The sequence below is a fragment of the Centropristis striata genome, chromosome 5 (genome assembly GCF_030273125.1).
Source record: "Centropristis striata isolate RG_2023a ecotype Rhode Island chromosome 5, C.striata_1.0, whole genome shotgun sequence".
Taxonomy (NCBI): domain Eukaryota; kingdom Metazoa; phylum Chordata; class Actinopteri; order Perciformes; family Serranidae; genus Centropristis; species Centropristis striata.
This window is the reverse complement of record NC_081521.1, coordinates 40,964,290-40,988,073: the sequence shown is the minus strand read 5'-3', so window position 1 is coordinate 40,988,073 and position 23,784 is coordinate 40,964,290. Positions and strand designations below refer to the sequence as shown.

At 40.1% G+C, this 23,784-nt stretch overlaps 2 protein-coding genes across 2 annotated transcripts in view; both read right to left on the bottom strand.

Moving 5' to 3' along the window:
• fgd (faciogenital dysplasia) overlaps nucleotides 1–2,196 on the bottom strand; it is a 102,041-nt gene extending 99,845 nt beyond the window's left edge. The window contains exon 1 of the mRNA XM_059333935.1: nucleotides 1,916–2,196. Coding sequence (XP_059189918.1) covers nucleotides 1,916–1,937 — 22 coding nt within the window. The 5' untranslated portion in view covers nucleotides 1,938–2,196. The remainder of the gene's footprint in view (nucleotides 1–1,915) is intronic.
• Nucleotides 2,197–18,017: 15,821 nt separating this feature from the next.
• Nucleotides 18,018–23,784, bottom strand: part of LOC131972118 (protein bicaudal D homolog 2-like) — a 71,833-nt gene continuing 66,066 nt past the window's right edge. Inside the window, exon 10 of the mRNA XM_059333886.1 lies at nucleotides 18,018–22,971. Within this exon, the coding sequence (XP_059189869.1) occupies nucleotides 22,617–22,971 (355 nt within the window). The 3' untranslated portion in view covers nucleotides 18,018–22,616. The remainder of the gene's footprint in view (nucleotides 22,972–23,784) is intronic.

Here is a 23,784-nt window from a genome sequence, read left to right as displayed (position 1 = left end):
AGTCAACCAAAGTTCATAAAGGAGAAGGAGAGCAACTGAGCTCAAAAAAGTAGAAACAAAGGGAAGCTGGGCAAGATATTCTTCTCACCATCCTCCTCCTGCTCTGTGTTTATCTCACACAGAGGGGAGATGTTTACATGAGCTTGGTTAAACACTGACAGGCCCAATAGCTCTTGTTAATAATAAATAACCTAAACAGCCAGCCAGGACGTCCACGCCAAAGCATCTCGCTGCCACACATGGACCACCACTGCCCTACATCTGCAGAGGAAAGACATGGAGCCACTGCCGAGCGAAGTCTGTCAGAAGAGTTCACAGAGTCGGAAACAAGTCTGAGGAATGAGGTGGAATCCAAACTGAGAGGCATGCTATCTATCCCACCGCAGTTTGTTTGTGATGTGGTTTATTTTAATAGATTCTCCGATGATTAGATGCGAGCAGCCTACAACCCCTTTGACCCTCCCATCATAAACACCAAAATAAGCATTAGAGAGTGCACAGGCTGGTTGGGTTCCCATGTGGAAGGAATAGAGTTGAGGGAACTTCAGAAAAGAGAAAAAAATTTGATTTAATTCATCCGACGGCAGTTGCAGTGAGCGCTAAAGCTGTGTGTGTGTGTGTGTGTGTGTGTGTGTGTGTGTGCGTGTGTGTGTGTGTGTGTGTTGGGGAGGGGGGTTCAAGGCAAGCGGAGAGATTGATAGGGGACAGTGTGGGAGAGAAAGAGGGAAAGGCAAAAAAAAAGAGTGCAAGGCCTTGGGAATGAGTGTGTGTGGGAGAGAAACGATGCACTTCTGGACTGCCGGAAAAAGAAAAAAGTGAGCCAGGAGGACGGCAGATCGATTCCTCCCCTGAGCCTCACAACAAACACTTTTTTTCTCTCTGCATAGCTCACCTCTGCTGCAGCCTGATATCATCCCATCAGCACTCCATCTCTATCACTGCACCCTCCCCCTTCTTTGTCTGCATGCTAGCATTTTATTTTCCAAGGCCTCTGTGAAAGATCTTAAGATTTAGCAGAATTTTCTATGGAGTTTGGTTCTCACAGTAACTGATTGTGGTTAGCTGATAGGGAATATGAAGCCAAATGGCCCAGATCTGTCATCCCGAGACCAATGTGAAATTACAACACACAACACATGGAACAATGATGTGGACACGGCGAATAATGGACAGCTGATTTGGAAAGAAAGAAAAAATAAGTACCCCTCCTTCTTCATTGTGTGGTTTAGAGATGCATCTTTCTCATGAACACAAATATCTTCGAGTAATGCAGAGAGGAAACCACACAAACTCTTCCTCAAACACAGACAGATGGACAGACACACACTTTCAACACATCTCTAATCTCATGAGCTCTGCATCAAACACTCTCTGCTCCATCTCAAATCTCATTTCACACATGTAGCTACCACACACACACACACACTACAGTAAGTAGAAGGATGAGTGACCCCTCTTCTAATCATTCAAATCTAATCTAATATTGCCATTGTTGGATTTCTGCTCATAGACCTACTATCCAGACAGCCCTGTGTGTGTTTCTGTGTCTGTGTGTGTGTGTGTATGAGGGGGCCTCCGTCATTTTGGCCCAGTTGTAGGGTCCTTCTCTCGGGGTTTGGCACGGCTTTACTCCTATTCTTGCCCTGTCAGCTCCAGCTCCTCCAACAGAGCATTACTGCTCCTCTCAGCGTGTTTGTGAGGAAGCAAAACAACTTTAGGTTGTCTCGGAGTTGCTGCAGGCCTGCAGCTGCCCCGTTGACAGCTGGCAAAAGCATTTTGGAATTCAAATCCTGTGCGCAATGCAAGCCGTGGCCATTTGGAAACAACTTAAGAAAACCGCAGTTTTTTTTTTGCCTAAAAGAAGACAGAGAGGAAGAGATCCGCAGTTTTTCTTTTAGAAGAGTGATTAACTTACCAGGAGCTGAAACCCCCTGCATCTTGCACAAACTTCTTGTCCGGTCTTTCTCTGCTGAATCCGTCCTTTTCTCGGAGAAACTGGCTCCAGCGTACGGGGGGAATAAACTCGGAGGAGCGCCTCCACTTCAAATCCCCTTTTCCTGTTCGCCGATAATTAAAACACACACACACACACACACACACACGCACTAAGGACACTTCATGGTTTCCTAACGGACGCGAGAGACTTCACCCGGGTCATTTTTGTGTGCAGAATAAGAGCACTGTAGTCCTCCATGTAGTCCTTTCTCCTCCCTCTTCAGAAACAGAACTCTCTCCTCTGTGCCGCTGGAGAAAAGAAAATGCGCGCTCCTGGTACGAGGCGCGGGCACGACAGCCCCATTCATTGAGTGTGAATGCTAGAATGAAAGATTGGAAAAACAATAACCACTTTAATATTATGCTTTAGTTCACCACCAGGCTTTTAAAGCAGTTGTCGTTGCCTCGGTAGCTTCTATTTAATGAGCGGTTTCCTACTTAAACAGCAGCTTTCTATTGGCACATGATGTTGCATTTTCAGTCCTGATATATGCCCGGGGGCATAAAGAGGCATGACCCGGGTTGTCACGTGAAGTCATGAAAAGGATGAGGCCTATTTCAAGAGATAGCTCTGCTTTGAAACTTCCACAGCTGCCTATTAGAGTGAAGGGAAAAAAGAGCCTGCAACACTAACTGGCACTGTATTTCCATGTCACTGCTCAGGCTTTTCTCCTGATCTTTTAATTGATTATCTTGAGTTTCCAGGCAGCTGAATGGATGCTGTCAGCTGCCTCTGTGAATCCTTCTGCAGGGTAATAAGGAAGGACAAAACAAATCCTGTATTTGCAGATCATTATAGTCATAAAATGTAGCTGCTGTTGCTTGTGTATTGTCTATTTTATGCAAAGTTCAAAGTCTGATAGTTTAAGGTTACATCATGTTTGAAATCAGTGTGGTTCTTCAAGCTATAGCCATTAAAAGTCAGCTGAGTGGCATTACATCACTCTGCATACAAGATACCTTTATTGTCACTGTACGTATGCAATTAAACGTCTTCTGGAGAAAGCCTGTAGATACTATTTAACGATTTAAAAACTATTAAAGTATAATATAATATAAACATGTGCAGAATAAAGGATATAAACACGATACAAGATACATAAAAATACACAGTCTGCAATGCTGGCAAATAACTAAGTACATTTACTCAAGTACTGCACTAAGTAAAGTTTTGAACCATTACTTTATATTATTTATATTATTACTTTATAAATATTTTCGTTTTTTTTTTTGTTTGTTTGTTTTTTGCTGTTTTTGTTTTTTTTCTTTTTCTTCTCTTTCTTTTCCTTAATGAAAGAATTCATTGAATAAGCAAACAATTAAAAATTAATATCTTATTTACTTATTTATTTATTCTTTTGGCATTGCCTCTTGTAAAAAATGCATAAATGTGGCAGGATGAATTGAATATGTCATGAAGCTGTTAATATTTGTAACTTCATAACCTGCAATAAAGTAATTAAAAAAAAATATTTTCCATTTATGCTACTTTATACTTCTTCTCAACTACATTTTAGATGGAAATAGTGTAGTTTTTATTACTTCAATACATTTATCAAACAGCTATTACATTAAAAAACACATGATTAGCATACTAAACCCAATGCTTGTGACAACAAAACAGTGTCTCCTTTGTCATGTTTCAGATGTCTGAGTTGTTTGCATTTAATGTCTGAATGGTGTTGTTGTCTTAGGCCCAAAGAGATCAACTAAACTGCAGCTATTTATCAAAAAGCACCAGAAAAGTAAAAAAAAACATGCATATAAATTAGTGCAGCAGCTTTGTTGTTTTTTTCCTTGTAACCCTCATAATAAATTAGCTCATGACACCTCACATCTATCTTGAGGCCCTTTGAATGGGCCTTATTGCTCGTTTGGAAACCACCTGACACTTCACACGACAGTCAAATGCTTTAATAATAATAATAATAATATAATTCAGTCACAGGGTCCATTTTTTCTGCAGAATTTGCGCCTTTACTTTTGATTCTGTAAGTACATTTTTTGCTGGTAATGTGCTTTTAAAGAAGAACTTATACTTGCAAAGGAGTATTTTTACAGTTTTGTGTTGATACTTTGACTTAAATAAGGGATCTGAGTACTTTCTCCAGTTCTTTCAATGACACGACCACTTTCAACCAACCTTCTGGAGCACAACAACAGTGTGGCCTGCAGCCCTCCTCACCCCTCTCTGTGTCTGCCTCTCTCTATCTGTGCAGCCTCCCATCTTTTCCAAACACGTGTCGACTCAGCTACGCATCATTAACCCCTTTTGTGCCCGGCGCTGTTGCTGCACGCCGTTCATCTGCCTCGGAACAACACAGACAACAGCAGGGTCTCTAATGATAATTCTTCTCTGTCTGGCTGCTTGCCAGGCAATAGGCCACTTCATTGACCTGTACTCCTCTCTAATAAGCTGTATCTATATATCACCTCTTCCCTCATTTAGAACCGGCTGGCTGACTGCACGCTAATCACATAATTCACAAAACATGACTTTCATTTTGCAGACACAAGCAAATAAAACACATTCCCACTTTTGCTTGAATGTTTTTCTTTCATTTTTTTCTTTCCTTAACCCTATAAAGCCTGAACCATTAAATAATTGCCAGAACATTTTTTTTTAAACTGGAGTGTTTATTGAACCTGCTGACAGATCATTTAAAAAAAATCTAAAAACAATAGGCGTATATGATTTTAATTTGTATCATATTTGATACATCAGTTCTTTTTGTGCAATTTGTTGCTCACAGTTTGTTTTTCTTGAACTAACAAAAACATATAAAACCCAACATTTTTAACCTTTTAAGACTTTACTTTCTTTTAACATTTTCCTCAAACATGCAAAATATTTTTTTCCATATAACACAACATCATACATCTGCTGATATGAAGTTTTCACGCAGCAATGACTGATCCACCAGTGGAACCTGCATATCATTTTTGCTATATCTTGTATTTTTGTGCAATTTGGTGCTCAGTTTTTTTTTCTTCAACACATGTATACATCAGGTTTTTCAGGAAAAAAATATCACACTGATGATGTTTAGGTCTCAAAAACTTGTGTATCAAATATGATACACTTGGCTTTATAGGGTTAATCTTGCAGACACAAGCAAATAAAACAAATTCCCACTTTTGCTTGAACGTTTTTCTTTCATTTTCTCTTTCCTTAAGTGAATAATTCTGAACATGCCATTGCAAAGTCTGAAAGTGTTTTGTGGATGACTGAACTTGTGTTTTAAATAGACCAGAGGCCCCTGTTAGTGCCTCCGAGTGCATGGAGCTGCCTGTCAGCCCGTCTGGGGCATGCTGGTCCACAGAAAGCAGAACACCAAACAACCCCCTGGGATACATCCTCTCCTCCGCTTCCCTGGGGCTCCTCCAGACAACAGCATTCACAGAGAGGGAGGAAGGGAATTAATGGGAGAGGGGGAAAGGTGAGAGACAAAGTGAGAGATATGTAAAGAAAAGACAATTAAGATTAACAGAGAAAGGAGCTTCAGTGGCACACGAGCAAACTGAAGGTGTGAAAGTCGCTGCAGATGAGTGTGAGATGATCTACGTCGTGCTTTTACACTCATCTGAAAGCTTCATGGCCCAATCATACGCCTATTCACACTCTAGTCTGGGGTGCCAGTCGCTGTTCATTCACTCTTTTTCAGGTGCAAATTAAAGCCTCATACTGATTCAATCAACACTTCATCTGTTATATTACATGACGCAAACGATACTGCTGCAACATGCCATTCTGAGACCACACCAACATCTTGGTGGAGATAATGCATGAGTCACACAGCTGGGAGGACACTCACAGCCTGCGTCCAGTGTCAGGACTAAGGAATGCTTTAATGCTTCATGAGGCTGAGCTCACACTCCACAGGTCATAATTGTTGTAACATCCTCAGAGGTATTATTTCTGCTTCAGTGGAGCTGTTCGGAAATGTGTGTATCTCTGTGTGTGTTTGAAGAAAATCCATGTGAGGCATGTGTGGTGATCAGCTGATCCTGGCTCTCTGTCCCTTCTGGCTCCACATGGACTCATCACATGACAGAGCTGGCTGATACACATAAATAAAATAAAAAAGACTCTTTGTGAGTGCAAACACACAGTTTCTCTTTTTTAACGCCAGACCTTAAAGTGACTTTTAAGGATTCGGGGCTGCTTGTGAAGACGTCAACAACTGTATTATAGGGCCCCCTAGTGGTGACACTTAATAGTGCATCAGCTGGGATATGAAACAGCTGCTCTGCTGTATGAAACCCCCCTCCATCCACAGTTTAATCACAGCACCTGCAATATTAATAGAGCAGGACTGGTGCCATGGAATGAATCCCACTGACCCATATTTCCAGTGGAGCCCTGGGTGGGGGGGATATATGAGGAGACTGGCACCAACAAAGGCCCCACTGTTGCTCCAGTGATGTCATCGGTGACTTGACCTCTTCACTCTGGCTCCCATTAATACGCTGCCATTCAAATTCAATCAGCAGGGCATATGGTAAATGGTAGCAATTTGTTTCACTGTGCTAAATCACAGCGCTGTGTTGGTGTCATAATAATTAATGCAACTGACTCCAGGTTATTATAATTCTGACTAGGAAATGTTAATATTATAGCTCCATTGTATAATTGGTAGAGAGTTGAAGAGTACAAGTTTTGCAATTTATGTAGCTGAAATGCTATTTTAGACATAAAGTTTAGTTTACTCCTTATGATGAGGACGAATCAGCCTGTGAGTGTGTTTAAATACCCATACTATCATACTATTTACTATGTCACATACACTACTGGTCAAAAGTTTTAGAACACCCCAACTTTTCCAGAATTTAATGTCTCAGTGTACTCTGAAATTAATGCATGTAACAAATAAACAATTGAAGTTAAAAAATATATCATAGAATCAGTTTAGAAAGGAAAATGTATTCTAACTGTTGACTCATTGAAGTAGCACCTTAACAGATAGAACAGCTGAACACACTCAATGGAAATCAAACATTCTTCAGAAAGTTCTTCCCAACTCTGTTGCAGAAGTTCCCTTAAATGTGGAGCAACTTGTAGGTTGTAAGTGATCAAGAAAAGTTGGGACACCTGTAGGAAATGGTAGCAACTTAGCAACTTTCAAGGCTTGATCAACCTCCGTTGCTGCAGAACTACTTTAAGTGTTAACCCATTTCTTGTTCCCTGAAAAAGGCCTACTTGTATAATTCTGAAATGTACATTATTTTCCAGTTTTGGTTAAGCTTACCTTTTTTTATTTACCTCTGGCAGTTCACCACTTACCTTTGTACCATTTCTAGCTGTTCATTGGATTTGAACTGCTTGAATTTCAATAAAAAAAAAATGGAAAATTGTGGTGTTCTAAAACTTGACCGGTAGTGTACGTAGGGTGCCAAATGCAGTATGCCATAAATACCAGCATGTTTGACTGCATCCAGTTGCATTTTGCTGTTTGCAAGTCAGCATGTTTTCTCTGGCTATTCTGACCCACAATCCTCTGTACAGCATATAAGAGTTCAGGGAGTGATTTTATGACAAATGAGCATGTTGCAATTGTATGAATAGTGCATAAAACAGCATGTACTAAAAGTAACAAGATGATACAATAAAATAATTTTAAAACAGTGTATTTGGCCCACTGTAGTTAATCAAAGTTTGGAAAACTCGCCCTCTGCTGCTTCAATGCGGACATTTCTTTTTAAATTATTAAATGATGACCCACCAAATGTTATGGAAGTGCAATACAATGAATTGCAGGAATAACCATTTAAAAATGTTTTCATTGCACTATATTTGGCAAGCTTCAACTTCCCAAGAACAATATTCAGTTTGTTTGTTTTAACTGATTTTCTCAAGAAAGATTCCAGACTATTTTTATTGAAGTTTTCTTAAGGGTCCCACAGTCTAAAGACATGCAGCTCAGGTTTAATTGGTGACTCTAAATTGCCCGTAGGTGTGAATGAGAGTATGAGTGGTTGTCTGTCTCTATGTGTCAGCCCTGCCATTGTCTGGGGATGGAAAGCCATAATTATTGTCCTGGTTGTACCCCGCCTCTCGGCCAATGTTGGATGGGATCGGCTCCAGCCACTCGCGACCCGAGTTCGGATAATCGGTTAAGGATAATGAATGAATGTATCCAATATATTCTTTTAATTGAAGGTTTACTATTACTAAGAAGCATGTTTCATTTTCAGTCCTATTTTCCATTAATTGTGGCATTCTATCTCTGTTGATGTTTATTCCATCGGTTTCATCTTAAAAATTTAAAGTCAATCACTGATATGAGTGGTATGAGTGGTTGTCTGTCACGACACCACCATGTAGCCCTGGAACAGTTTATGATACATCTCATTTTCTATTAATTATAGCACGTTATCCCTGTTTTTATGTTCATTCAATGTCCGTTTATGTCACCAATTGTCCCATGCCTCTTTTTTATACACCTGTTATCCTATGTCATTTTATTATGTTATATTGCACTAACTGAAAAAGAAGAAAAGAAAAAAAGAAGCATTTTGCCTTGAGTGCACTCTCTACCAGTTGGCGCCGAGGTCTCTGTTCCCTCCTTAAAATGATGTTTCATGTCGTGCCCCCTTCATTTTGGGGGATGGAAAGCCATAATTATTGTCCTGGTTGTACCCCGCCTCTCGGCCAATGTTGGATGGGATCGGCTCCAGCCACTCGCGACCCGAGTTCGGATAATCGGTTAAGGATTATGAATGAATGTATCCTATTTTTTTTATTGAAGGTTTACAATTATTATGAAGCATGTTTCATTTTCAGTCCTATTTTCCATTAATTGTGGCATTCTATCTCTGTTGATGTTTATTCCATCGGTTTCATCTTAAAAATTTAAAGTCAATCACTGATGCCGCAAATATAGCCTCTGATTTTGATATCTTTACATTTTTTTATAATCATAACTCAGTGGGGCTACACGGTGGTGTAGTGGCTAGCACTCTCGCCTCACAGGAAGAAGGTCGCCAGTTTGATTTGTGAGTGGTTGTCTGTCTCTATGTGTCAGCCCTGCCCTAGTCTCAACGTGACAGGAGGGAACAGAGACCTAGGTGCCAACTGGTAGAGAGTGCACTCAAGGCGAAATGCTTTCTGATTTTTCATCTTTAAAAAGTTGAAGCTCAATCACTGATGCCGCAAAAACTGTATGTGGCTACATGAAACATCATTTGAGGAGGACGGCAACTCTTTTCCACAGTGGAGCAGTTTGTGATAGATCTCACTTTCTATTGATTATGGCACGTTATCCCTGTTTTTATGTTCATTCAATGTCCGTTTGTGTCATCAATTGTCCCATGGCTCTATTTTATACACCTGTCCTATGTTATTTTATTATGTTATATTGCACTAATTAAAAAAAAGGGAAAAAAGGAAAGAAAAAGAAAAAAGAAGCATTTCGCCTTGAGTGCACTCTCTACCAGTTGGCGCCTAGGTCTCTGTTCCCTCCTTTTAAAATGATGTTTCATGTCGTGCCCCCTTCATGGTTAGGGTTAGAGATCTCTCCGACTTCCTCCCACAGTCCAAAGACATGCAGCTCAGGTTTAATTGGTGACTCTAATTTACCCGTAGGTGTGAATGAGAGTGAGTGGTTGTCTGTCTCTATGTGTCAGCCCTGCCATTGTCTGGGGATGGAAAGCCATAATTATTGTCCTGGTTGTACCCTGCCTCTCGGCCAATGTTGGATGGGATCGGCTCCAGCCACTCGCGACCCGAGTTCGGATAATCGGTTAAGGATTATGAATGAATGTATCCTATTTTTGAGGAGAAGCATTTCGCCTTGAGTGCACTCTCTACCAGTTGGCGCCTAGGTCTCTGTTCCCTCCTGTTAAAATGATGTTTCATGGGGTGGTCCGTAGCGTAGTGGGTTACACAGGCGCCCCATGTATAGAGGCTACAGTCCTCGATGTGGTGGAGCCGGGTTCGGATCCGGCCTGAGCTCCCTTTGCTGCATGTCCTCCCCTCTGTCACCCTTTTCTATCTGTCTCTCGCTTTCAATAAAGCATGTAAAATGCCAAAAAAAAAAAAAAATGATGTTTCATGTTTCATGTCGTGCCCCCTTCATGGTTAGGGTTAGAGATCTCTCCGACTTCCTCCCACAGTCCAAAGACATGCAGCTCAGGTTTTTTATACACCTGTTGTCCTATGTCATTTTATTATATGTTATATTGCACTAATTAAAAAAAAGAAGGAAAGAAAAAGAAAAAATCTGCACCTAGGTCTCTTTTCCCTCCTGTAAAAATGATGAGACTAGGGCAGGGCTGACACATAGAGACAGACAACCACTCACACTCTCATTCACACCTACGGGAAATTTAAAGTCACCCAGAGAGAACCCACACTGACAACATGCAAGCTCCACACAGAGCTGCAAGCCAGAGTCAAACTGGCGACCCTCTTCCTGTGAGGCGAGAGTGCTAGCCACTACACCACTGTGTAGCCCCACTGAGTTATGATTATAAAAAATGTAATGATATCAAAATCAGAGGCTATATTTGCGGCATCAGTGATTGAGCTTTAAAGTTTTTAAGATGAAACCGACGGAATAAACATCAACAGAGACAGAATGCCACAATTAATGGAAAATAAGACTGAAAATGAAACATGCTTCTTAGTAATAGTAAACCTTCAATTAAAAGAATATATTGGGGGCGTCCCGGTGGCTCACACTGGTAGAGCACTAACCATGTAGGCTGAGTCCTTGCTGCGGCGGAGCCGGGTTCGAATCCGGCCTGAGCTCCCTTTGCCGCATGTCTTCCCCTGTATCACCCCCTTTCTATCTGTCACTATCAATAAAGCAAAAAATGCCAAAAAATAATCTTCTAATCTAATCTAATTGGATAAATTCATTCATTATCCTTAACCGATTATCCGAACTCGGGTCGCGAGTGGCTGGAGCCGATCCCATCCGACATTGTTCGAGAGGCGGGGTACAACCAGGACAATAATTATGGCTTTCCATCCCCAGACAATGGCAGGGCTGACACATAGAGACAGACAACCACTCACTCTCATTCACACCTACGGGTAATTTAGAGTCACCAATTAAACCTGAGCTACATGTCTTTGGACTGTGGGAGGAAGTCGGAGAGATCTCTAACCCTAACCATGAAGGGGGCACGACATGAAACATCATTTTAACAGGAGGGAACAGAGACCTCGGCGCCAACTGGTAGAGAGTGCACTCAAGGCGAAATGCTTCTTTTTTTCTTTTCTTCTTTTTCAATTAGTGCAATATAACATAATAAAATGACATAGGATAACAGGTGTATAAAAAAGAGGCATGGGACAATTGGTGACATAAACGGACATTGAATGAACATAAAAACAGGGATAACGTGCCATAATTAATAGAAAATGAGATGTATCATAAACTGTTCCAGGGCTACATGGTGGTGTCATGTCGTGCATGTTGTCAGCGTGGGTTCTCTCTGGGTGACTTTAAATTTCCCGTAGGTGTGAATGAAAGTGTCAGCGGCATGAAACATCATTTTAAGAGGTGTCGATTGGTAGAGAGTGCACTCAAGGCGAAATATTTTTTCGTAATACATGTAAATACGTTTTTGCTCTAAAAAATGAATTACAACAATTTTATGTCAACTCTGTATGTTAATGTCATGTAATTTCCTTACCTTGAGTGCACACCTCAAACTGATTTTTAAGAAATTAGTCTGTTTCAGTCATAAAGACTTTTTCCTGAGACTCTAGCTTTACAGACTTGCCTACGATGGGTGGGAGAGGCGTAAAAGTTGATCTTCCTTTAAATGTCTCAGGCATCTTTTTGGTCATGGTTAGGTCTGACTTGTCTTCAAGCTTTACCATGGTTTTCCTTTTAATGGGAACTACTGGTTTGTGAACCACTCTAAGGTCACACTCCAGCAGGGACTTTTTGGAACTGGGTGGGATGACGACAACTGGTGATTTGGAGGTTGGCCTCTTGGTTTGGACCTGTTTCTCTCTGGGTGGGACAGGGAAGGCCCATGCTTTTTCTTCAGGCACCTGCTTGGCTCCACTCTTCAAGGCCTCCCTCAACTCTGTGTGTTGCATCCTCTCCTCCAGGTACATCTTTTTGATACGTTCAGCCTTCTCAACCAATATGTTGTTCTCACACTGGTACTCTTCAGTTTTTACTGTGAGGAAGTGAACCTGACCGAGTAATGCCTTGTTCTTTTGACCTTGCTCTGCAATCACCCGCTTGTACTCCGGAATCAAATGACATTCCTTCGGTAACTTTGGTTGACTGTTCTTCGGCTCCTCATTCTTGGTCTTCATTTCATCTATGATGCGGTCCTTTCTTACCAGTTCTCTGTGCATGACGACCATCTTCTCTTGTAACTCCATATTCAGCTTGCATACTCCAGCACATTCCAGAGGTACGACCCGTAGAGGCGTTTTTGGAGTTTGACTTTTCTTTAGCTCGCGCTCAAGCTCTGAACACCTCTTCTGTGCGTCATACGTTTTGGCTTCCTGTTCAAGCAACCTGTTTTGGGTTTCCTTTTTCTGATTCTGATGTCTGCTATTCTCCAACTGAAGATGGCTTGTCTCTTCCTGAAGTTTGTCGTGCGTCTTCTGAAGTTCCTCGAGTTTCAACTCAAAGCGTTGGACTTTCTTAGCCTCTTCTTCCTTCTGCTTTTTCAGGGCCACTTCTTGATTCCTGCATTTCTTTTGCACCAAAGGGAACTCATGTTTGTATTGCTCGTTCTCCTTAATCAAGACGTCTCTTTCTCTGGTCACTTGGTGCAATTGTTCCTCCAGTTGAGAGGCACGTTGCTGGTGTTTTCTGGAGCTTTTGTAAACTTCATTTTTGGCCTTGACCTGCTTCCTCAGTTCAGTCAGCTCGGCTCTTACGTCAGTTTTATTTGCATCTCTTGCCTTGTAGGCCTCAAGCTCTCTAAGCAGCTTGTGGTGCAATTTTTCAAACGGTTGAAGCCTTAACACTTTTGCTTTGAGATGTTTAATAAGATGTATCAGATGAGCTTCACTTCGCCCAACCAAACTTACCTCTTCTATTGATGCCATCTCTATGCTATCAAATGTATATATTATTCTGAAATTGTTAAATGACAATCAAATTGAAAATCTATTTCAGTAAAATCGTTCTGTCTTCTCTAGTCTGTCCTGTGGTCTGTGTGCTGCAATTTCCACTCATATAGGTATATATATAAGGTCTGATCGTGACATCATTTCATTACATCATCAGAATTGATGATGTCATGATGACATCATCAATTCAGTGCTTTGATCCTTTGTTCTGAACCTTGATTGCATCATCACATTCTGGTTGCTAAGTGCTGAGCATCAGTGCATTCCGGTTGCTAAGTGCAAAATTCTGTTTTTGTGGGAAATCCCCACAAAACACTCTGTGGATGGCTTTTCTGCACTGGTTTTATTGAGATTTTACTCATATACAACACCAATACAATTCAGCACCTCTAGTAGTAGTATCTGGTAAATGCGTAAATAGACAGAACGTCAGATTTCATAAAACTGTACCCAATAAACAACAAACAAACAAATAAACAATAACAAACAATAACAAATGTCTCAAAATACTCCACTTGAAAGGTTTTCAGAATCCTTGCAAATTTAGGGCCCTTCATTGTTTTGTTTTGTAGTTTATCATCCAAGTTTTCTTGTGCATATGACATTAACAACTTATACAGCTCAGATATTGCTACTAGACTGTCCTTAGATATAAATATATATACATTAAAAAAAAAAATCACAATTGATTCTGAGGGTTTGGTTGTGGGGCCATTTAGACTCATCCTAATTAAGCTCCTGAGTTGCAGGTATTTTGAAAAATATGTCTTATCTATGTTGTATTTACTTTTAAGTTATTCGAATGATCCCATATTATGGAATGAGGCAGATACAAATCTTGATTTTTTTCTAAATTTTGTTCTAAATACAGCATCGGCTGTCCCCAGAGTGAAGTTTTGGTTTCCCCAGATAAGACTGTACTGAGACAATGTATTAGGCTCTTTCATGAACACTTTGATCATATTTCTGACTATTGTGTTGGCAGTTTGTTTAATTCATTTTGACAGTTTATCTAAATGCAAGCAGATGCCTTTTTCGCAATTATTGGGTTATCATATCAATTATATAAGTGCTTTGTTATCATGAGTTATTTATGTTTCCCTGCAATTGAACCTGTAAAAAGGTTAGACTACATAAATAGATCCAAATACAATTTACAAATAACATTTGGTACTAGAATGTATGAATACTTGCAAGAATAAACTGATTTTAAAAAGAGAAAAATTAAAGAGATCTAAAAAAAAACAAACACACAAAATGTGATAAATCACAGCAGTTATATATTTTTCGTTTACATCAATCAACATCAATCTGTACTGTTAATCTGGGCTGGGATGAGTCTCTGATTATGGATGGTTTCCTTTTAATTGCAATTTCAAATTAGATCGCAAAAACAAGTGGCGGCTGGTTTGACTGTATTTTCTGTATTTTCTAAAATAAAAATGAGAAATGACAATCATTCATATTTTACAGGCATATGTTGAATAAAACAATCAGTTTTCTCTGTCAGAACTGTCGACTAGCCCCAGAAACTCTCTCTGTCCTCAACTTTGCGATTCAGGCTGGCCGTGCATAATAATAACTTGTGCAATAAATTAAAGATGGTTGCCTTGTTGTAGATCATCTCTGAATTAGAATCTGTTAGGGCAGAGCTAACTAAATGTGACTTAGTTTAGCTAATTTGGGGTGGAAAAACTTGCAGGAGAAAAATAAACAGATTTTTTAAAAACGACACATTTGTGTAAGGCTGATATATAGTATATGATTTGTTACAAAGACAATAAAACAACCAGCCACATTAAGCCGACAGTACGAGAGACACCTCAGTTGTAACAACTGAAACTCACACATGGCTACTGAGTGTGAATGAAGTAAGCAAGGAAATTTAATTAGATTGCAAAAAAGTATGGACAAATGGCTGAAATATTCAGCTTTTTTGGCACTAAACTGAAACTATAGAATATGTAACAGTATATGTATCTTAGTGGGACTCTCATACTATTTTCATCCATTTATAAAAAAGAAGCTTTGTGCTTCTCATTGCTATGTTCATTCAGAGAAAACCACAAGTTTAAAAGTACTTGTATTTGGATTTGCACATCCCATGATCACACAAAAAGTCACAAAAGTCCAGACAAGAATTCCTCCACCATTTAAAAGTTGAAATAATTTATTTGAATTGGTTGTTTCTGAAAGAGGCCAACAGCATTTCCCCTCTATTTAAAACTCAGTGTAGCAGTATTTGGGCAGAGCGCCGGCCTCCAGAGCCTGGACAGGAAGTGCCGGGTGCACCAAAGGTCAAAAGAAACTGGCTGTGATCAGTGTGTGGGCGTATATCTCCGGCAGGCAGGGAGAGGGGAGGAAAGGAGGAGAAATGGGAAATGGAGAAAGGCAGAGGAGGGAGAGGGAGGAGCGAGGTTTAACCCATAAGAACCCAGACCCAGTTATCCTTAAAGGAAAATGATGGGGGCTATATCACAGAGCAAGTGGACCACATAGAACACATTTATGATGTTTTTTTCCTTCTTTTTAATTCTACCCCTAAATGTCAAAGATCTGTGATGTGACATATATGATACATTGGGCGTTTATGGTACTTATGTTGATGATATCTCTTATTTTAAAATAAAAAACACAAAACTAGACACATTTTCTGCTTAGAGAGAGACACAAATTTTCCTTTTTCTTTGCATCTCCGCAACATTTATCAAAATTGTGACATTAATAGTGCTGTTTACCAACATTACATTATTTTTCAGATTTGTTTTTAAGTGACAAAACAATAATAAATCAATAATAAATAAACACAAATACCAATTTGCATTTTTGTTTGCATCTCCGTAACATAAATCAAAATTGTAACTTTAATTTTTTCAGGAAATATGGTCAGAACAAGTTAAATGCAATACAGGACAAACTATTAACAGATTAGAATTGTTAAATGGGTTTAAACTTAGCCTAGTAACAAATATAAGCTTTTTGAAATTAGCTACTTTTCCACATTTCTGTTTCCAGTTACAGCCACATTTTGGAGAAGTCTTGCTGAGGAATTTAATGAGCTAAGGTGAAGCATAAAGCTGAATATGGGAGATTCTAGAAGATTTAAAGTGTTTGTTACACGGGTGTCACCATAGGTTCTTATGGGTTAAGCGAGACAGCAGAGGAGAGAGAGAGAGAGAGAGAGAGAGAGAGAGAGAGGAGGGTTGGAGGAGGTGGTGGACGTGTTTTGTGCATTGTGTGAAATGTGATCCTGTCCTGGAGCTGCTCAGACAGCTGGGAAGTTCCCCTGGTCCTGGTTCCAGCTGGGAACACTCTGAGGAGACACCAGGGCTGCAGACCACATAGTTCCCCACTTAACCCTTCATCTGCTGCTGTGGACCAGTGTTAAAATAATTGATTATTTTCTATATTGGTAAATGATTTGATGCTTGATTTCTGCTTCACTGTTTGGCTCCCTGTTGTCTGTCTCTGTGAGTGATGCAGGTCACTATCAAAGGTCAAACCTTGAGTGTAATAAATATCTCTATGCATTTATATTAAGTCAGATAATATGATTTTGATACAATGATTATGTTTGTGTGTTAATTTTGGTTTAGAAACTTACATATACATATACAACATATTGTTTGTACATATACAACTACATATATTTCATTGTCTGTTTCATATTTTTTAGACTTTTAGAATCTATGTGAGACAGTGAAAATCCTTTGACTCTGTAAGACATGATATCTCTGTTATACATAACAAGACAGGAGGTTTTTGTTGAATGTTCTGGAGAAGAGGCCAGGTCAGGATGGCCTTGGCATTGACGTGCCGTTGTATTAATTAAAACTGGCGAATCAGCGATCAAGAGGGCGGGACTTCCTGGAGGAAATCAACCAGCATGTTTTGTGAACAAATGTTAGTATTTTAATGTGTTCAGGGAGAGAGACGTGTTTCAGACTTCACCAACTGAAACCCGTCTGTGTGTATCAGGGACATGAGTTTTTGAACCCGGAGAATCTCTGTAAAATGCACATTTTTTGACGTATTGTAATAAAACTATGTTAAACTGAGAACTCGGACGTCTCCAGCTCTTCATTTCCCATCAACGATCTGCGCAGAAAAATGGTGAGGTTTTTTCTGTTGGTGACAGATTATCAATTTCCAAGGTTTCCTCATGCAATTTTTCTAACACTAGCTATAAATAACAACACTGAGACGCTTTGGAACTTAAGTCACATTTATTGATTTTAGCCAGTATGACTACCTTTACACAGACATCCCAACTCTCTACTGGAAAACAAACAAAACACTTTGATAGGATTAGTTCAGCAGTAATACATCAGACTCAACGTGTCTTTTCAGTTTTTTTCTCCACATTTTTTAAATGGCCCTGACAAAAGTTTACATGTTTGTTTTCAATTCTGTGTAAAGGTCCCATGACTGGGAAACATGCATATGACATTTAGCTGTAATCAATATGCCACTATTCATAATGCACATTATTGATAAGAATACAGTACTGCATGACAAATTCAAATAAATACCACATACAGGTGAAGTCGTTATTTCATATAAAGATATCAAACTCTCATTATGGATCAATACTGAAACACAATATGACAATATAAAGTTTGCACAGCTAATTTTATTATCACAATGCTATCGCTTCCAGCAAACAGAAAACTTTTTCTTTTTTTTAAATGTAAAACATTACCTGAATTGCACTTTTATTTCCTAGATTCTCGTCCATATTGGTAACTTTAACGCCTCAACAAACAAGCATTGGCTATGATGGCACTATTCAAGCTTGTTGATGCTTAGTTTATTTTCTGTTTCCTGAAAACATAATGCTCAAAGATGGTGTAAAAAAAAAAGAAAAGAAAAAAAGATTCAAATATAATAATAAAAAACAAAAAACAAAAACTCAAATTGGACAAAAAGAAAGAGAAAATGCGCTCTCTGCACATTTTTTCAACAATACTATTGATATCACATTACCTTCACCAAACAAAGCTAGAAATGCGTAGATGTTTCCAATAGTACACCAATCTACTCCAACACAATACAGATGCTCAGAGCATTTTGTTCAATAACAGGAGGCCAAAGGGATTTCTCATTTGGTTCCCAAAAATTGATAAAAAACAACCTTTTTCGTAATACCCCTGAATTTATTGAGTGGAATCACTGACCTGCAGAATTCAATACAATTTCAGTTTTATTGAGCTAATTTCAAAACTATCATCTCACTCATGCAGACGGGGGAAAATCCCCTTTGCACTTATTGCTGCTCACAGTCATTTTGAACCCAAAGTCCTCACCTATAAAAAAAAGTAAACATAAAATACTAGTCTAAGATTCTCCCTTGAAACAATGAAAGGCACTACTGGTCAGAAACAAAGAATACCAACCAAAAAACAAAACCCCGGCGCTGGCGTGGAGCGCCATGGCCCCGGCTACGTCTTTCTCACTGACGGTTTGTCTTCTTTCAGATTCTTTTCAACCTAAACGGTGCGCCAAGATTTGGCACGATAAACGAAGAGAGAATGAAACAATTCCAATTTGGAATTTAATTGTTGCACTTGCAGAGAATTCTGAAAGTCAGTGATCCCGTTTCAGTGGAACGCCCTCGGTAAGAAGTCAGGAAAAGCATATATCAATCATACTCACTCAAATTTTTCCCAAAACACAACTTACCTCTTTGAGTCAGAGCGTTGTCAAGTTTCATCGTGTTATTTTGAACTATTCCTAGGAATAATAAATACATGAAAAAACCCCAGAATTTGATCACCCTGGATTTTTTGTATAGAACATGGCAGTAGAACAAACACAAAAGAAAACCAACAGCATAACATATGATGTAACAAAACAAATTAAAAATGATTATTTGATGGATAAAATCTTGAGGATGGAGTCATAATAGTGGGTCTGTGGTTTGTGGAGCTTTTACTCGAGTAAATAGTTTTTATGTTATTTAAGTTCAGTTGATTCAGGAGGACGTATAATCCTATAGTCTCATAACTCACAAACCATAGTACTACCATGTTTTCCTCTAGGTTAATAATAGTCTGTTATAATCCTATATAATGAAAGTGCACAGATTAAAAAAAAAAAAAACAGTAAAATAAAATAAAACAAAAATAAAAAGATGAAACCAGACCAAACAGCTTGTTGATTTACATTGAGAAACAACCCCATGTCCCCTGGCTTCTCATTGGAGGGTTAGATTAGCCAATAAAAAACTCTGAAAGTCAGAATTTCAGAATCAAGTTCATTGGACCTGTGAGAAATTGGGCTTCCATCAGCAGCAGCACGCAGAAGTGTTTCTAATTCTAAAAGCCATCACATTTTAAAAGCAGTAAAAAAGGAAGTAAGAGAATACATTCGACTGGAAATCAGTGTTTTCTTTTAGTTTTTTTTTGTTTGTTGTGTTGTCCAAATGGCTAAACTATTATTGCTAACTCTTTTCGGCGAACTCAATCAGCAGTGAGAATGGACCTTGTGTTGGTGCTTCGTCATCCACGCAGAACTACTGTAATTACTGCAAAGTGAAGACACAAACAGATGATCAGCGTTAGCATTATTTGTCAATTTAGAGCAGCTGTTAACATGGCGGCTGAGTCCACACAGACCAAGCAGAGTTAGTGAAAAGCAACGGAAGCCCTTTGCTTTTCTCCTGCGGTGCAGTTAGGAAGCCAATGACTCACAGGTCATGTGATTCAGAGTTGAAGCCGTATCCCACCACCCAGGTCAAAGGGAATGTGTCTTTCTCATATACCATGCAAGTTAATAAAAAAAAATGGGTTATGTTGTTGACATGCAGGCTTACTATGAATCAGAAACTGGATGCATCATGTGGAAAAACTTAAAGGTGACATGGGCGGAGCCTGCAAGCAGAGGTAGGAGGAGCTTTTTCGGTGGCATGCTGTTATGACACCAGATAAGCCAGACATTGATTTCAAACTAGACAGAGCAAAGTGGGAATTCATCTATATTTATATAAGGAGAGGGGCTTCTAGTCACAATCACATCCTGGGGTCTATCTACTGCTCCGTGTTCCCACAGAGCCTATACAAGGGGACGGGTTAGAGGCTCAACTAATTTGAATCAATGTCCTCTGGTTGATTGAGCAACCAGTCTTCAGTTTCTTTATTTTTCCTCCAAAAAAATCAGGAGTTTCTCCCTCAGGAAACTCGTTTCTCCTCAGTGTGAGAGTCAGCTCTCAGCCAGACATCTGGCTTTCTTCACCAGCGTGTTTGGCTTTCTTATCTCCTCTCTCAGGAGCTGGTTTACAGCTCCCTCCTCTACTCCCCGGACCTTTTTCTCCGTCAGCGCAAACTGATAGAAAGAATATATCACACTTGTGAGTGAATCTCGAACTTAAGAGTGATTGAGCCTCTACGGAGGTGCGTACGATAGCCTCGTCTCCATGCTGTGTGCTGTGGCTTATGGATGCACACGCAAGCAGGGTTGACCGCTGACATTGTTCCATTTCCAGAGGAACAATGAAGCTCCCTCTCTTCATACGCGAGAGGAAGGAATACTGTAGTAGGATCCTGCAAGATTATAACCTGAACTCGATCATATTAAGAATATAGATTTTAATATATAGCATAGTGGTAGTAGAAAACGCACAATTTGATCAATCTTGCAGGATTTCCTCACATCAACCCTGCTTCTAGCATCATAAAGCTAATGTGTCTATGATCCACAAGCAGTACATGGATTTAATAAACACAAGCCCCACTTATATTTTTTTCCTATTTGCGTTATGCTAGCTTGCAAAGGGTTAAAGCTATTGGGGATACAAAAACAGTACGTCGCTCCGTCCTCACACACCAGAAAATAAAATAACAAAAAATGAGTGACCCTCCATTTGCAAAAGGTTAACAACATAATAATCACATGAGGGTCCTTCACGTAAACGCTGATATACACACAGGCAGATATCAGGGACACAAAGCGTGTGAGGACGTTACCTGACAGAAATATTCAGAGGGCAACTTTCCCCACAGTTCCTCGTTCTAGTTAAAGGGTGAGTGGTGATGCTGGGGGGGGGGGGCAAGCTGCTGACAATCTAAAAGAGAGAAGGTCGTCATGGCGACCGAGCGACAAGACACAGATTAGAGACATGAGGAAAGGGCTTTTTAGCCACGTAACCACACATTATCGGAGAGTTCTGGGAGATCTCCCAACACTAGAGCGATGGGGGGAGAGAGGATGGGGGGAGAGAAGGAAAAGTGTGAACAGTGTTCGCTCAAGTTGAGACACAAGGACAGGGCTTTACATCAACAGGTAGATAAATATATCAAGGTGTTTGGGTTCGACAGGCACTTTTGCCGAGTGGTCGGTTGGTTTCGTTTGCAGATTTATTGTGCACATGTGGGTGCCTTTTTGATTTGTGCTCTTCCGGGATTTTACTCCGTATTTAAAAAATCTTCTTTGATCAAAACTATATTGTATCTCTGTTCACAGTAATCATTATATCCATTTCAACTGATGTAGGAACCTGAGGCACCTATGCTGAAGTGCACTTAATTTGGGTGTGGAAATCGATTTGTCAAACGTTCTTTCTCTTATAATATGGCTCTGAAAGAATCCATCGCAACATAATGGGTCACATGGAATAGCCCTCCTGTACCAGACACCAAATAACTCCTCTTTTTATAATGTAGAGCCCTGTAGTACATGTTTGTCTTGTACCACACACCTGACAACAGAAAAACAGTTAAAAGCTTATAAGCGTTTTCAGCTGCAAAGCCATGCGATTCTATTGACCCTATTGTATTGGTGTGCTAGCATCACAGCTTTAAAATGATCCTGAAATAAACACCTGTGGTCACAGGTGCTCCTTTTCTGCCCAAACAATGCCATCATAAAACCAGGAGCCAACCCACTTAGGAGTTTTTGAATTTCTGCGTAGAATCATACTGTGCTCCCTTAGCAAGAACGCAGAGGGAGATTGCATATTTTAGTTCCTTTCTCTTCAAAGTTCCTTTTTCCTTAAAGAGTGACCTGATTAGACAGTGGGCTGCTGGACACACGTCAGTCAGTCCTGGGGGGTCCAGGACGGAGAGGCAGGAGAGAGAAGAGGGCTTTTATTAAAGGAGCACCGATGCCGACAGACACCAGACCGTCAGATCGACATCTTCTTTACAAGTTCCCACCCCCACCATGTGTTACTGCCACCAGGCAATACACTCAGGGGGGCAGAACAAACAAGCACAAAAGCTGCCACCTTTTACATTATACGTACAGCACCATGACAGCGGAAAGAATAGACACTCCATTATACCCACGAAACCCCCAATATAACCGGGGCCCTATAATCCACATGCCATATATGTCTACTACAGTCCAAACGTCTAGGGCACACTGTACATACATCTGCATTCCCCGAAGCGTTTACACTAGCACACACGAGCAGCCGGTTAGTAACACAGCAGGCCCTAGAGGAGCGCAGGCTGACCAGGGAGCTAAGCGAGCAAGTGGGGCTCTTTAACACTAAGGCAGGGAGGGTTGGGCCTGGTGGCCCCCTCCCCTCTGTACACAGCAGTCCCTTGTGGGCTTTTCAGCCGCCTCAGTCACAGTAGATCTTGTACTTCTCACTGCAAAACACCGGAGGACCTCCAAGAATGCCATTGGGCATGGCATTGTTGAGCTCCGGGCGGCCTGAGCCAGAGCAGGTGAGACTCTGACTTACGTGGGGGTTGTTGGTGCTGCTGCTGGTGGCCTTGCTGCGGGCCTTAGCCCGGCCGGTGCTGCCCCCCCTGCGGGTCTGCTCGTGGTCGAACTCCAGGTCTTCCAGACGCTGAGTCAGGGCCAGTTTCTGCTGGATCGCCATGCGCAGCAGGGAGTTGAGGGTCTTCTTCTCATCCTCTGCTGCAGCCAGCTGCCTCTGCATCTCATCCAGCTGAGTGACGTACTCGTCACAACTGCAAGACAAACACAGGGTGAGAAGACGGCAACGTCAGGGAAAAGGTCCGTACAGGATCTTAAGAGTAGAATTCAAGCAGTAAATAGTTACTATTATAGACGCAATCAGGAACAACAAAGTGGATCAAATTAACAAAATGATCAAAGAAGTATATTAACATTAGAAACATTATTTTATGCAGTCCCTTTACTTTGACATGAGGTGCCAAGAAACAACAAATATGATGACCAGATCATCTTTTCAATTATTGAAAATATATGCCACCTAACCCTAACCCGTGTAACAAACACTTTAAATCTACTAGAATCTCCCATATTCAGCTTTATACTGGACATTAACCAAAATAAATCCCTAAGCAACATATACTCAACACCCTGGTGTGGTGGTCATGTGACTTTGACAAGAAATGACTTTTCCAAAATGTGGCTGTGACTGGAAACGAAATGTGAAAATTTTCAAAAAGCGTATTTCTTGTTACTAGGCTAAGTTTAAACCCATTTAACAATTCTATTCCCTTAATAGGGTGTCTTGTATTGCATTTAACTTGTTCTGACCGTATTTCTAGAACAAATTAAAGTCAAAATGTTGATATATATGTTATGGAGATGCAAAAGAAAAAGGCAAATTTGTGTCTCTGTCAGCAGAAAATGTGTCTAGTTTTTTCTGTTTTAAAATAAGAAATATCATAAACATAAATACTATAAATGCCCATTGTAACGTATATGGCACATCACAGATCATTTGACTATGACATTTAGTGGTAGTATTTTTTTTTAAAACATCAGAAATGTGTTCTATGTGGTCCACTTAT